At 50.5% G+C, this 14,091-nt stretch overlaps 1 protein-coding gene across 1 annotated transcript in view; it reads right to left on the minus strand.

The window, feature by feature from the left end:
* The window catches only part of LTBP2 (latent transforming growth factor beta binding protein 2), a 65,386-nt gene that overhangs the window by 21,947 nt on the left and 29,348 nt on the right, over positions 1–14,091 (minus strand). Inside the window, exons 8-11 of the mRNA XM_017741650.1 lie at positions 13,522–13,624; positions 4,385–4,459; positions 524–646; positions 32–79 (exon numbers count right to left, since the gene is read on the minus strand). Coding sequence (XP_017597139.1) covers positions 32–79; positions 524–646; positions 4,385–4,459; positions 13,522–13,624 — 349 coding nt within the window. The remainder of the gene's footprint in view (positions 1–31; positions 80–523; positions 647–4,384; positions 4,460–13,521; positions 13,625–14,091) is intronic.

Genomic DNA, 14,091 nt, shown 5'->3' on the forward strand with positions numbered 1-14,091 from the left:
GGGGGGGGGGGGAGGGCCCCCCCCCCCCGGCCTGCCGAGCGGTAACACAGCCCCTGTTCCATCGACACCGCTTTGTCCGCTGAAACACAACAGCTGTGTCAGCGCCGGACGTGCCCCGAGCTCTCCAAAGAGAGAACGGGGGACACTCAGCACTCCCCCTTGGCTCTTTCTCTGGCTGTACCTCCCAGCCTGCCCAAGGGCTGCCCTGTCTTCTCTCCAGAACACTGGGCCTTTCCCCCAACAGTGTCATCCCCAAGAAAACCCAGCTCATGTGGGAGTTCTCTCATCCCAGGGGGCTGTGTCCTCTGCTGCCACACCACGTGCACATTCCCTTCAGCCTCTGTAGGGACCATGCAATGTCCACGGAGAATAATGCATGATTGGGACCCATTCTGCACACAAGTGCAGAACAGCCCAATTCAGGTACACTCAAAGGAGATGTGAAGCACACTGCAGCCTCCACTCAGCCATGGGATCCTGCTCAGGTCCCTCCCCAGACTGGGGGGTTCCCTGGAGCACTTACAAATGCAATGGCTACGGGATGGGTCTAGCATGGTTCCAGGCTTGCAGGTACAACGGAAGCTGCCACGGGTGTTCACACACTCGGCATCTTTGCAGAGGCCCTGCATCAAGCACTCGTTGATATCTGTGGAGAGAAGAGAACCTTGTGAGATGTGAGGAAGCTGAGGGTGAACTAAACTCCCTACCCAGTGCCTCCCATTCAGGTGCTGCAAACCAAAGGGGTCTCAGCTGGGCTGGTGTCTGAGGCAGCCTCTACACCAAGCAGCACAGTGGGGACCTCTGTGGTGACAGTAGCCCCACATCTGCAGAGCTTGCTTGCTGCAGCTGCAGGATGGCTTGTGGATGACTCCTCTGCTTCGTGGTCCTTGTGGAAAACAGATGTGGCCCCTATGGTGAGCCACTCTGTCAGGGTCACTACTATCATGGTTGTTTGCAAGCCAGGAATGGTGAGTCCTGTCCTTTCTCCTGATTCTTGGTATTGCTTGCATAGAGCTACCACCCATGGAGGGACCTTATTGAGAAACTCAGTGCCAGCATGCAGGGAGAGCATTGACAGATCCCATCCAGATGCAGAGGGGTGGTGGGCCAGGCTGTGGCTCACTGTGCCTTCTTCTAAGAGCAGGGTGAGCAAGTGAGAAGTCACCATGTTCAAGCCCTGCCTCAAGTTCTGCCTCTGCCCCTGGCTCAGCACTCATCAGACACAGTCTTTGGGAGGGAAGCTGGGTTTATCCTAGGGAAGCACCATTGGACTCATCCATTTGGCCTGCAGTAAAGGCTTTCCTACAGCACCATGTAAGACTATATGAGCTAAGCCAGAGAAGATAGGGATTGGCAAAAAGTGCATTAAGGGGAGCTAAGAGCAGTTTTCAGATGGAGAGTGAGGAGAAGCTGTCCTTTCTACCTTCACTAAAGAGCTTGGCCCAGAAAAGTCAGAATGCTGATTAAATGTGCTGTGTCAGGAGGCACAAGCAGTACAGGAAGAGCTGGATGAGACACAGGGCAGCAGGACTGGCAGCAACTTCAGCACCACCCTGAGACAAACCACAGGAACACATACTGCAAGCTAAGAGGTGGAAGCTGTCAGTGAGAGGGACCTGGGCCCACTCACTGCTCACAGGACAGCTCTGAGCTGCCAAGACCAAGAAATGCCAACATGATGCTTGGCCAAAGACAAAGGGCAGTCCCAATGCCAGTGTGCATGATCCTGGTGAGACCTCAGGTGCCCTCAGAGCACCCAGTGTTGCTCTAGGGACTGTTTCAAGATGGACGGGGTCGAAGACTCAGGAACAGCTTTTCCAGCACTACCTTATTCCTCAGAGCCAAAGCATTACTGCTTGGTGGAGGGGGCTGTCTTGTGAGACACACAGACAGCAATGACAGCTGAAGTTCAGACTTAATGACTTAGAGGCCCTTCCCAGTCCTGTGCTCCTAAACTCCCCAATTCATCCCACCAGCTGCTCCATACACAGTTGATACATACAAGGGCCGTGAAGACCAGGCTAGAAGTTAAGTCAATTAGAGGTACCAATGCTACAGGGATCTGCAGCAGGCCAGGGAAGAGTAGGATCTGGCTGCACCATGTAGTGTTTCCTGCTCTGTACCAAGCACAGGACAGAGTTCATGAGAACAACCAGTGACCAACCCCAAATATGCTGGGAACCCCCCTCAGAAAAGACATTAGGGCTCTCTGGAGGAGCCTCATGGCTCATCCCTGTCATTCCACAGCACGGTCAGAGTGTTATGTCATTCTGACAGACCAACTGGACAAAGTGTTTGTCTCCATATGAACAAAGGGATTGAAGGGATTAGAGTAATGAGAGCACAAAACAAACAAGCACCAAGGGCTAGGCTTTATATGCCTAATTTAAAACAGGGCCACATCCAGGCCTCATCCCAACCCCCTCTATTCTGCTGTCAGCCACAGTGGAAGTCCCCACTGGGAATAGAAGCAGACAGGTATGCTCAGAGCTATGCACTCCTACCCCCTGCAGCATGCCAGGGCTAGGGCTAGCCCACAAGAAGAGGCCTCAGGGATCACAAACTGAGATCCATATGCTGCCTCAGCTGCTTCATCCCACCCCACACAAGTCTGCCAGTGCTCCTGAGAAACAGCCACACTGAGTAAGGCAGCCTGTGGTGGAAAGGTGCAGGCTGGCTTACCCCAGTGCTTGGTCAGCAGAAAGGACTCAGGTCAACATCAGACACCAAATATATATATGGTCTCCTAGGACTTTCAGTGTGTGTCCTGTGCAGTGACTGTGCTGCATGCACACCTCCCTATCCCTGAGCCTCCAAGACCTCTTTTCCTCATGTTTAGCAACCATATTATCTCTTCCAGTGCCATCCTTCCTGCTAGTCCCAGCAGCACTGGGAGGATCCCTGGCTGGGTCTGACAAGCACTCTCAACTTGGGCTCCTTGCAGCCTTGTTCTGCTCAATAGGATGCAGCAAGGAAAGGAAAGGAGATCCTGCAAAGGTGAACCATTTGTTCGTCTGCTGGAAGGCACCAGAGACAACCCTTTCTGTCCATACTGAACAGAGGAAAGTGGGCTTCTGCCAGGGTCCTCCTCCAATCACAGTGCTTTAACAATAGCCTGCAAAGCCAGGTAGTTTCCCCTCCTACCTGCGTGGCAAAAGAAGGCCCCTACATCTGTCCACCAAATTGAACCCTCACTCTGGGCCCTAAAGTGAGGTGCTAGGCTTCCTGACACACATTCCACTACAACAGTAGAGATGGGAATAGCACCTTGAAGCAGTAGTGTCTGAAGAATAGAACTTCTCCAGTCTAGCTTACAAAGGAGCATCCAGAGGCAGAGATCTCTGGTTCATGGTTTTTCCTGTGCAAAAAATCTTTCTAGCCAAATCCACACTGTCATCTACCTCTGCTCCTCCCTGATCCACAGGGGACACAAATCCAGAGCAGGCACTGCAGGTCTCTTCTTTCTGACATGAGTCCCTCCTGCTGCTCTGTTCCTCCAACTACTATCTGATGTCTCTGGGTAGCTCCTCATAATCATAGCACTGTCTGTGGCCACATAAGGGATGAGATCTGAGCACCAAGCAGAATAGTTGTTGTGTTGTTGAAAGTTCTCCCTCAGGACAATGTGGGGAGGTTGAATCATTAATTAAGTGTGGTGGAAAGTCCCAGCTAAAAGAGATGAGTCATTGGATTGCCAGCCCTGGGTTTGCTCCCTGCTGCATCTGAGAGGTGACACCTCTCAGCTTATCATGAATCACAAGAAGGGAACAATAAAATTCCTCTTTAGTCAGAGCACGGAAAAACACAAGCAGTGTAGGTCCAAGAAATGCCAAATAAACATGAACCAGAGAGAAAAGGGGAGAGATGGTGCCTTCCTCATATGGAACTGAGGGACCACAGAAGTGAGCAATGGATTGATCCTGGCAGCATGGGGCAGGCAGCGGAGCCTCGCAGCATGAACAAGTGATACAGTCAGAACAGAAGGCATTGCTTTTATGGCACTCTCCCACTTGTAAATGAACAAGCTGATAACCTTCACAAATATTTTTAGGCAACAGAATTTCTGTTGCTTCAGAACATGGAAGAAGTGTTTTTACACTCACACTTAGCAGAGCATAAACACAGGCCCTTACTGGGTCGGTAGGACCTAACAGGGGAATTTTCTTGTACTGGCCCAACTTTGTGCTCACTGTGCTTGTCAGCTGAGTCATGTAGTCCTGTGTTACCTGGTTTTCTTCCATTCTTGATGAAAGCACGAAAACTTTTATAAGCCACGTTCTTTGCAGATCTGTACCAGGGAGTTAGGTAAATGTATTTTGTATAGATAATTGCAACTCTGACAGCGGATGTGAGAAGGAGAGACAGATGAAAGCAGCATCCTTACCTTGGCAGTGGCTCCGGTTCAGCCTTTTGTATCCCTGGGGACACTCCACCTGTCCATTCTCAATCACAGGGTGGGCTGGGGAAAAAAGCAAACAGTGTGGGACACTGTCAGGAGAGCCTGCCACCAGCATCCTCCCTGTTCCCTGCCCTTCTTCCAGAGGGGAAAGGGTCCTTAGGCCTGCCTTGGATGGGCTTCTAATGACTTCTAGGGCAGAGGGAAAGGTAGGAACAGCCACATTATCCGTGGCGTGTCTTCTCCTTCTTGGCAAGTGCCAGCCTGGTGACCCACAGGTGCTGCCTGTGCCTCATACCTAGCACTGTGTCACTTTGTCTCCTCCTAGGTCAGTTTGGATAGCCAGGTGGCACATAACAAGGGGGATCAGAGTGAAAAGAATGGCTGAGGTCCTTGACAAACTGCTGAAATAACAGCTCAGGCCCTGTTTATTACATTTCTTTTTATACTGCATGTGATTTCCTGCCCCAATCCCTCTCATCAAAGAAAAATTCAGATTTCTGCTTAAAATAGTTTTGTGGGTTTCAAAATGTTCTATAACACGCACAATTAAACATCTCCAAATTTTTTAAAGGCAAGTAAAATGTGGCCCATAAATTCCTAGGAAGTCAAATTTAGGCACTGTATTTTGGAGCAAGGGACAGGGAATCTAAGAGTGGATGGGTTGGAAAGTGAGTAAGCATGGGGTGGAGTAGGAAGAAGGGTACTTTGCCTGGGGCAAAGGATTTTCCCAGGGTGGGGCTTCTTAATTTTCTGGATCTTTTGCTTGGGAACAAGGAGTGCATGAAAGAGCTAACTGACTGCCCAGCTATATTCCAACCACACTTAAATCCTCCTGCCTGGCATCAGTAGCTCACTCCCTGGTGTCGTACGTGGAAAGCCCTCCATGGCAATAGTCATATTGAGGATCCAGCAGATTCCTAACACATTGCAGCTTTCAAGAACCAGGGACAAATTGAGACCATCCTTACAGCAGGAGATGCTTGGCAAGAGCCTGCAAAGTTTAAGAGCAAAAAGAAAGCCTGTGAAGTTTAAGAACACATTCTGGGGGCAGAGAGCAGGCATATCCATAACTCTTTGTCCCAAACACTTGAACTCTATAATGCAATTTAAAGCCATTCTAGGACGGTTCTTGAAAGGCAGAAGTTAGAGACCAGCCTCCTAGGATAAAGGCACTTAGGAAATAAAAGACAGGAGAACATGTCATTACCAGCCTGTACCAGGAAGGAGAATAGAAAACCTGGCTTTCTCAGGCATATTAAATGAAGCTGCAAGGTTTTCCATGTGCACACTGATCCTCAGTAGCTGAATGAATGACAAAGACAAAAAAATCTTTTTACCCCCTTCAACAGTTTAGTCATGTCCAGCAGATTCCTAACACATTGCAGCTTTCAAGAACCAGGGACAAATTGAGACCATCCTTACAGCAGGAGATGCTTGGCAAGAGCCTGCAAAGTTTAAGAGCAAAAAGAAAGCCTGTGAAGTTTAAGAACACATTCTGGGGGCAGAGAGCAGGCATATCCATAACTCTTTGTCCCAAACACTTGAACTCTATAATGCAATTTAAAGCCATTCTAGGACGGTTCTTGAAAGGCAGAAGTTAGAGACCAGCCTCCTAGGATAAAGGCACTTAGGAAATAAAAGACAGGAGAACATGTCATTACCAGCCTGTACCAGGAAGGAGAATAGAAAACCTGGCTTTCTCAGGCATATTAAATGAAGCTGCAAGGTTTTCCATGTGCACACTGATCCTCAGTAGCTGAATGAATGACAAAGACAAAAAAATCTTTTTACCCCCTTCAACAGTTTAGTCATGAATTGTAGGCAGGAGGTGCTAACAAATATCTGGATGTTAGGGACAAGGGAGCTACTAGTGATGCTGGGAATCACTGGGTACCTTTCCAACCTTCTGGGAAGGTAAAAAAACCTCTGGTTTATGGGCCCCAGGCTCAGTACCCCAGTGGGATTTCAGGTCCTCCTACACGATAGTTTGTGGGGTCGGGGCTGCCGACAAGCATTAACTGTGCTTGGAAGCATCTGTCAGCCTCAGCACAATGTGATAACAGACACTCAAATGAAGCACCATTGTTATGTGCAAGCCCTCTGAGCGGAAGCCAAGCGTGCTGGAGATCAAACAGCGATGACGTGTCAGAGCCATGCACCGCCTCTGAAGAGCCTTTGTGGAGAAACAGATTCTGCAGCATCCCTCCGCCAGATGCTGCTGGGGAGACAGCAAGGCAGAAAATGCCAGTGATGGGCAGATGAATTGCAGGTCTGTGCCACCTTAGCACTTACAAAACTCCAGTTTGCAGAAACCAGCTCACTACATTAGCAAATCACTTGTGAAGCTACGGACAAATGTCCTAACTCTGCAAAGAAACCCTTGTTCCCTGTCAAGAGTAACTGTAATGTAATGTGAGCAGATCTCTCTGTACCAAGGAGAACCAAGACATTTTTGAAGTATTGGATGGAGGCTGCTCTCTTTCTGCCAGGACCTGTCCACAAGGGAAGACAGTGTGTGGCTGCAGGAGGATGTAAGCTATTAACTCTCAGCTTTGTGCTTGGTTTCTTGAGTAGAGGACTATTTCCTTCCACAAGCTCAAATGTTGCTGAACTACAACAGAGATGGTCAAAACCCCCTGAAAAAAACAGTCTAGGACACCTACATTTCCTGCAAAGAGGATCAGCATCCAGCCTTCTCTTATGCAGCTGGTAGGAGGGTATTCCTCTGGAACCCACCTAGTGATCAGAGAGGGCAGAAAGCTGTCAGCATTCAGAGCTGAAGAGGCCCCAGTCTCCTGTGTCTGTCTACACTCTCTCCAGGAAGGGTTCTCCCAGAGCCTAAGGCTAGGGATGGAGCAGCTGAGTTGCATCTGTCAGGCAGACGGATTTCAGGCTTGCTGAGGGCAGGGAGCCCTGGTTCCTGATTCAAGAGGGTGATTTCAGAGCCTTGCCTCCTGGGCACTTCAGCCCTGCAGATGCTGTGCCAAGCCAATGTGGTCACCAGGTAGCTGCACATTAGGAGTCCCTCTTGGCTCTCCTCATTGCTTCCTCTAGCTCTCTGCAAGCTCTGCAGGCACCGGGCATCCCTGTCAGGGCTGGGCTCATACAAAGGAGCAAGAGTGCAATAAGCTCACAGGCTCAGAAAGGAGGTGAGTGCAAAGGAGCCACAGCCCAGGACTTCCCCCAGAACCTTTGTCCCCAGCTAGAAAAATACTCAAGTAGAGTATAATATGAAAGGAAATTGGGTGGAGGGATTTTGGAGCCTAGCAGGATGATCTTTAAGCAATTAGGCTAATTTTTCATCATTTCCCAGGAGAAGAGATTTTACCCAAGGGCTCTGGCTCCCCAAACACGTCTGGAGAAGCTCAGGGTGGTGGTGAAGTGGAAAACTTCTCCGAGTGGTGGTAGCCACAAGGGTGTGAATGAGGCAGTGTTTGTTGGATGAGATAATACATTACATTAGTCCATACAATGTCACTGTTAAAAGGGGAAAAAGCAAGCCTCTGGTCAGATGAGAAGTGAGGAAATGCCCGTTTCCTAAAGCTAGCCCATTTATTTTGACTCTTTCCATCTACCATACTGAAGAAACTGAGGGTAGCTGTGGTGCTTCTGCTAGTTCTAGGTTTTCCAGCACCTGGGAGGTGAAAGGAGCCAGAGTGAATGGTCTCGTGACACCTGGATAAATGGGGATGGTGGACTCAGTCAAGCCTCAGTCTGGTTTAGTGTGAAGTAGAGAAGATCAGCCTCCGCTGCAGAGAGGACTTGAGCTGCTGAGCTCACTGGCAGAAGAGCAGAGCAGCTTGGACCCCACAGCAGCCTTCAGAGATGTATTAGAGGTGCCACACCAAGAAGTAGGCTGTGGCTATGGGGATAAGCCGAGTTCTAAGGCAGAATGGACAAGAGGGAAAGACACAAATCCTTCTGTCCAGGTCTGTCATGACTGCTCTCCTCTGGATGGTCTGTTGTAAGCAGGCTCCAGCAAGACTTCCTCCAATGCCCCAGCAAGGGTTACGGTAATAGCAGTGGAGAGGGCATGCACCAGTGCCACATGTGTGATATAAAAGTACGTCCTCTGGCTCTACATCAGTAAAGATCTTCAAGGTGCAAAAGATGCTTGAAGGAAAAAAACTCTGATAATTCCTTTTTGCCATTGGGCGTTTCAACAGAGAGATCCTCATTCTGCTCTCAAGGTGGCTTCCAACTGCAACAAGATACCTTGTACCTAAAAACCCCCAGTTTTGTAACACTGTGCTGCAGTGTGCTGATATGACAATGCTGTACGTGTATGATGAGCAAAACAAGCACTATGCAGAAAAAAGCAGGCCTGAAAATGCTGTGTGTTCCCAGGTCAAGCATTGCTTTCTGTGGTACTGGCACAACCTTGCAGAGGTTTCTGCTTCTTTCCCTGCCTCCAGCCTTTCCGTACCGTTCTGCACAGACTCCCTGTGGCACATGGTAACAAGTGGCCTCCATAGCCTCCTTCCCATATATCCAAGGTTTTTTTTCCTGCATCCTACCCCATCTGTTCACAGGAGCAGACCAGGGGGTTGATTTTCAAGGGGCTTGCCATGGCTGTTTCAATGCCTGCAGGCACAGCGCAGGGGGGTGTGAGGCTTGCAGATCCACTCAGCATTTCTGACGATGACGGCTGCAGGGGTGAGCTGCCGCCCCTCTCACAGTGGGAGGTCTGTTAGAGGAGTGCTGCGGATGCCAAGCCAGACATTACAAGGGCTGCATGGGTGAGCTGCCACCCCTCTCACAGTGGGAGGTCTGTTAGAGGAGTGCTGCGGATGCCAAGCCAGACATTACAAGATCCAACTTTCCAGTGAAATTCAGACTTTTCTCTAGGACAAAAAACTTGAAAAAACACGTGGAGTGGGAATAAAAACAAAACAATAGCCTTCAAAGACTTGTTTCTTAATGCAGTTAAAACCCATACGAGGAGAGAAAGCAGCCCAGGAAGATCTGCAGTGAGCACAACGAGTGGGTGCACAGCCCAGCCCATGCTCAGGCTGACTGTAAGATAAGGGGCAGGGGGCACTGAAAACTCCAGACCTGGAAAATGCAGGTTTACTCCTGCCCCCAGAAAGTCCACCAAATTTCACAGAAAGGTGAGACTTGTAGCTTCTGGCAGTACTGGAGATGGTGTCCACTGATACAGGTGTTCTCCTGGAATGCTGCTTGTTCCAGAGGTGTGTGGTCTCACAGATGGGGAGGAGGTAGAAGAGCAGGGCTGTGATCCCCTCTGGACAGAACTCTCAGCTACCAGTTTCCTTTATCACCATGCGCCTGAGAAGGGCCAAGGCTTTGGGAAAACCAGTATCCAAATTCACACCTGCCGTGGGGTCTGTGTCAACCTGTAGCTCCAGTCTCACTGGGTTTAATTTCCACAGACCATCTCTTAACAGTGTTCCAACACATTCTTTCCACAGACCACTGCATCCCCCAAAATAACACATGGTCTGGCAGGTAAGCAGGAGTAGCTCTGCCCAGCAGTGTACCTGCTACTAGCCCCACATCCTGAGCTTGCCACAGGACGGGACATTGCTTCAGTGCAGGTTCCTCACCAGCAATGCTCAACTACCATGCTGGTCCCTGAGCTCCCTTTCAGCCACATCCTAGTGTCTCTATTTCAGCTGCTTCATCAGCCTCCAATTCCCTTTTCCTACCCTCATTCTTCTCCAGGTTTAACTTTCCAGCTCCTGTTTGCCCCTACCCTTCTGTTCTAGCCTTTCAGTGTGTGCTCCATTGCTTCCCCCAAGTACTAAAGACCCAGGACAGTTACTGAATGTCTCCATCTGATTTATCCTATCTTGCAATACAACACATTTCATCCACCAAATTCTGGCCAGAGCTGAAGAACTGCAGCTGCATGACAGCATGCAGGTGTCCTGCTACCCTCCAGGGCCCTGCCTCTGGCTCGTCTCTTTCTTTCATAAGTCAGGCAACAAAGAGCCTTTGCTCCAACAGCTCATGGAGCAAGCTCTCTGCTCTCCCCTTTCTCCCAGGGTGCCTCATGCATCATGGGGGTCCTATCTTTAGTTCTCACTTGCATAAGCAACAGCAGCTCCCAGGAACTTCTACTGTAGCCTGCTTGAACACCCATCTCTGTGCCCACTTCTCTGAAGAGGCTTAACAGTGTACAGCCCCCCAGCAGCAAACCACACAGTCCAAGAACGGCTTAAGGAAATCTCTAAGACTAAAGTAACACTCACAGAGACTCCTGGCCAGGTCAGCCCTTGATTTTGAACTCAGCTTTTAACATGGTCTCATTAGGATGCAGACAAAGCATTTGAGTGCCTTGGCTTTTCTGATGCTGAGCAAAACATAAAAAATAGTGAGGATTGGTCATGGTAAGTTTGCTCAGACAGATGCCTGCCTCCTATTCTTCTTCTCTGATGTCTTTCCGCACACAAACACGTACCAAACATGAAAGCTGCAGACGATGGAGACATCCGGACGTATCCAGACTCTACTAACAATCAGTGTCTCGGGCAGACAGTCAATCCAAACAAGTTCCCCATTTGTCTAGCTCTTGCCTGGCTGCACTTCTGTATGTTGTAAGTGTTTACACTGAACTAGCTTCTGCCATTTCTGTCTCTAGTTGCTGGAATTAAATTCCCAATGCTGTCAAGTCTGCTCTGGTGCATGCTTCCCCGGGACACATGAGAGCAAGGAGTTCTCTCTGAAGATCACAGTGCTAAGAAGAAAGCTGGAAACACACACTGAACATGTTATCTCTGTGCACAAGACACCAGATCACTGAACTACAGCCCAGTGACTTTGAGTGAGCACAACACAGGCCAGCAAGACCAGAAGGCAGAAGGAATGTGAGTGTGGGATGTGGTCTACAGGCAGGAAGTACGTGGAACAATGCCTTCACACTAGCATGGAACTGGAAACCCTGGCAGACAAGGCACAAGGCAGTGAGTGGTCACAGTGCTTGGAGGCTCTGTTAAAGAAGTAAGGTCGCTGAGAAGGGACTGTTTCCCTGACTCCCCTCCGGGATCAGATACCTTGCATGTGAAGACAACATACCAGAGAAAGGCACCTGAGCTTCTCACTCCACAACAACTGGGCTCTCTTAGGCTGCCTTCATCATGTGTCTGTCTTACAGCTCCTTGCACCAGAGGTAGCCAAAGCAGGAAGATACGTATATACCATTGAACAGGATGAAAATGGATCCTTCAACTAGCCTGAATTAGGGCCAACATCACAAGAGCCATTAAGTCTCCAAGGAGGAACTTCATCACCCAGAGCCAGAGGGAATTTCTTGTGGCACAGGAATACAAAAGACCCACAGGGATACATTTTACATATCCCTGGAATTAATCTGAAAACAAAGCCAGACAAGCATCTGTCCACTCAGTGAAGACCAGCAGTGACAACTTGCCTTGAGTTGCAACTGCTGCCAGGACACAGGGCATGTGTTGAGCTGTGAGCTGTGAAACCTGCTGGCAGCTAGGAGTCATTTCCTAAGTGCATTTGCTCTACTGGCTGGCTGACTGCAAGGAGCACATGGGGGTGTTTTGTGTCTGTTTTCACATATTAGAAGCCTGTGATTAGACACATTTTGAAGCTCTAAGTCCAACAGAGCAAATCACTGCTGCAGCTCTGGCTGCATTCTCTGCAATCACCTTGCATCCTGGCACAGAGAACGAGAAGGGAGGTGCAGAGTTTTTGCAGCAATCTGCAGCCTAACTGAAGTATTAAGCAGCCCCCCTGTTTTCTAATGGAGGGATCACAGAAAGACGGGTAAGAAACAGGGAGACTGCTGTAGGATGGGGAAGAGAAAGCCGTGACTGGGGTTGTGAAGGTCAGGGACAAAGAAGAGGGGCTGAGGCCTGTGTGGGGCATTTCCTTGTCTGTACTGAACCTGCAGACCCCAGGGTCACCCCCCCACAACATATATGCCCAAGACTTCTTTGGGGCTAGCACATGGATGAGGGCAGGCAAGCAGTAGCATGGCTGAGGCCACAGCACAGCCATGCAGCTTGGGAAGATGACAGCAATCAGAGCTCCCAAGATCTGGACTGGGTTCCAGGATGCTGACAACCTCGTCTGTGATTGCAAGGAATTTGGCTCCAGTCATCCCTGCCCCTGGCTGAGGAGGAATCGAATGGAGGGAGGATAATGAGACACAAATTCAGCTCTTGGGAATGTGCGTGTAAGCGAGCAGGAAAACCTCTGGGCAGAGCTAGAAGTCACCAACACCACACTTGCTTGCAAAACCTGCCACCTTGGATATCTACGCTCTATTGAGGAGTCAGGTCTCCTGAACCATGGGGTCTGTTTTCTTTAGTTCTTTGATCCAGTGAAGGGATGTGATTGAGCAGCCAGGCAGCAATGAATGGGAGCAGGCAGGCAGGCAGGCAGGCAGGGAAGAGGTGAGCAGCTCCCTGCCCACATTCCACTAGATGAGTGCACCTTTCCCTTTACCACACCCAGTCAGCACTGGATGCTGGAGCCTGCCTCCCCTCCAGCCAGGAGTCCTGCATGGCCTCTCCACCGCAACACAGGATGGGGCCATGGGGCAAAGGGCCATGCTCATCATGAAGCACCTTGAGCAGAGCAGATGAGGAATCCCCATCTCCTGCTAGATCAGTCTGTCCAGCTCCCAAGTGCAGCAGAAACAGAGCTGGACGCCCATGCCCCTGGAACGGACCCCGGGTGTGCTCCTGCCAATTGTTTGATGTAGTGTTATTTCCAGAGCCCCTGCCAAACCCGTGTTGGGCCCAGAGCAAGCCCGTAACTCTATAGGGCTAAGTCTGCAGCCTCCTCCAACCTAGAACTGCACCTCCTAAAACCACGGCTGCTTTTTTCCTGTTTCTCCCTCTGAATGGGGCTAGCATGGTGGGAACTGTTGGCCACGTGAGCCTGGGCCCAGCAGCCAACCCAGAGCACTGTTGCCTGGTGGGTTGGGGCAGCAGCTGGCATGACCCTGCACTCACCTGGGACATGCTGCCCATCCCCGAGGACCTTGGGCCAAGGACAGCCATGTGTCACGACCTACAGCTCCGTTCCCTGCCTCATCTACACGAGGCAGCCAAATCATTTTTACTCGTCGAGGGTGCAGGCTGTCCCTCATATTGTTCTGGCTCCTGGCCAGCAGCAGTACTCACCTGGCCGGGGGGGACAGGCCAGGCACTGGTCCATGCCCCAAAAGAGCCCCACACTGCCGCAGCAGTCCTCCAGCTTGGTTAGCCCTGGCAGGGGGTTGGTGCACTGCGGAGAGAGGAGCAGATCAGGCTGCTGTGGGATGCAGAGGAAACATGTGCCCAGCTGGTACAGTAGCAGCAGAGCCAGCACGGGGAACAACTGTCTGGGGCAGAGGCTGGCACAGCCCTCTTGGCACAGTTCCCCACTGGGACACAGTGGAACCGGGGATGTGGATTAAGATAGTAAAAAGTTGTGCAGACAGAACCTCCCTTGACTGCACCCTTCAGAGGGGAAGGGGCCATCAAACAGAGCACAGATGAACCAGAGATGATATCACCTGGCAAAGCCCCAGAATCAGCCCCTTGCCTGGCTGATTAGCCTGTGATATGGGTGCACCACTCCAGCCCGGCGGGGAGCTTGTTGTCAGGCACTTTCCTCTGCTGAATGAGTCTCTCTTTCCCCCCACTCTCGGCAAGGCCCTCTGGATTACAGGCTTCCCCATTAGAGCGGAGCCGCTGGGGCCCCAGGCTCGG

This window comes from Corvus brachyrhynchos, unplaced genomic scaffold, assembly GCF_000691975.1.
Source record: "Corvus brachyrhynchos isolate BGI_N302 unplaced genomic scaffold, ASM69197v1 scaffold115, whole genome shotgun sequence".
Classification (NCBI taxonomy): Eukaryota; Metazoa; Chordata; class Aves; order Passeriformes; family Corvidae; genus Corvus; species Corvus brachyrhynchos.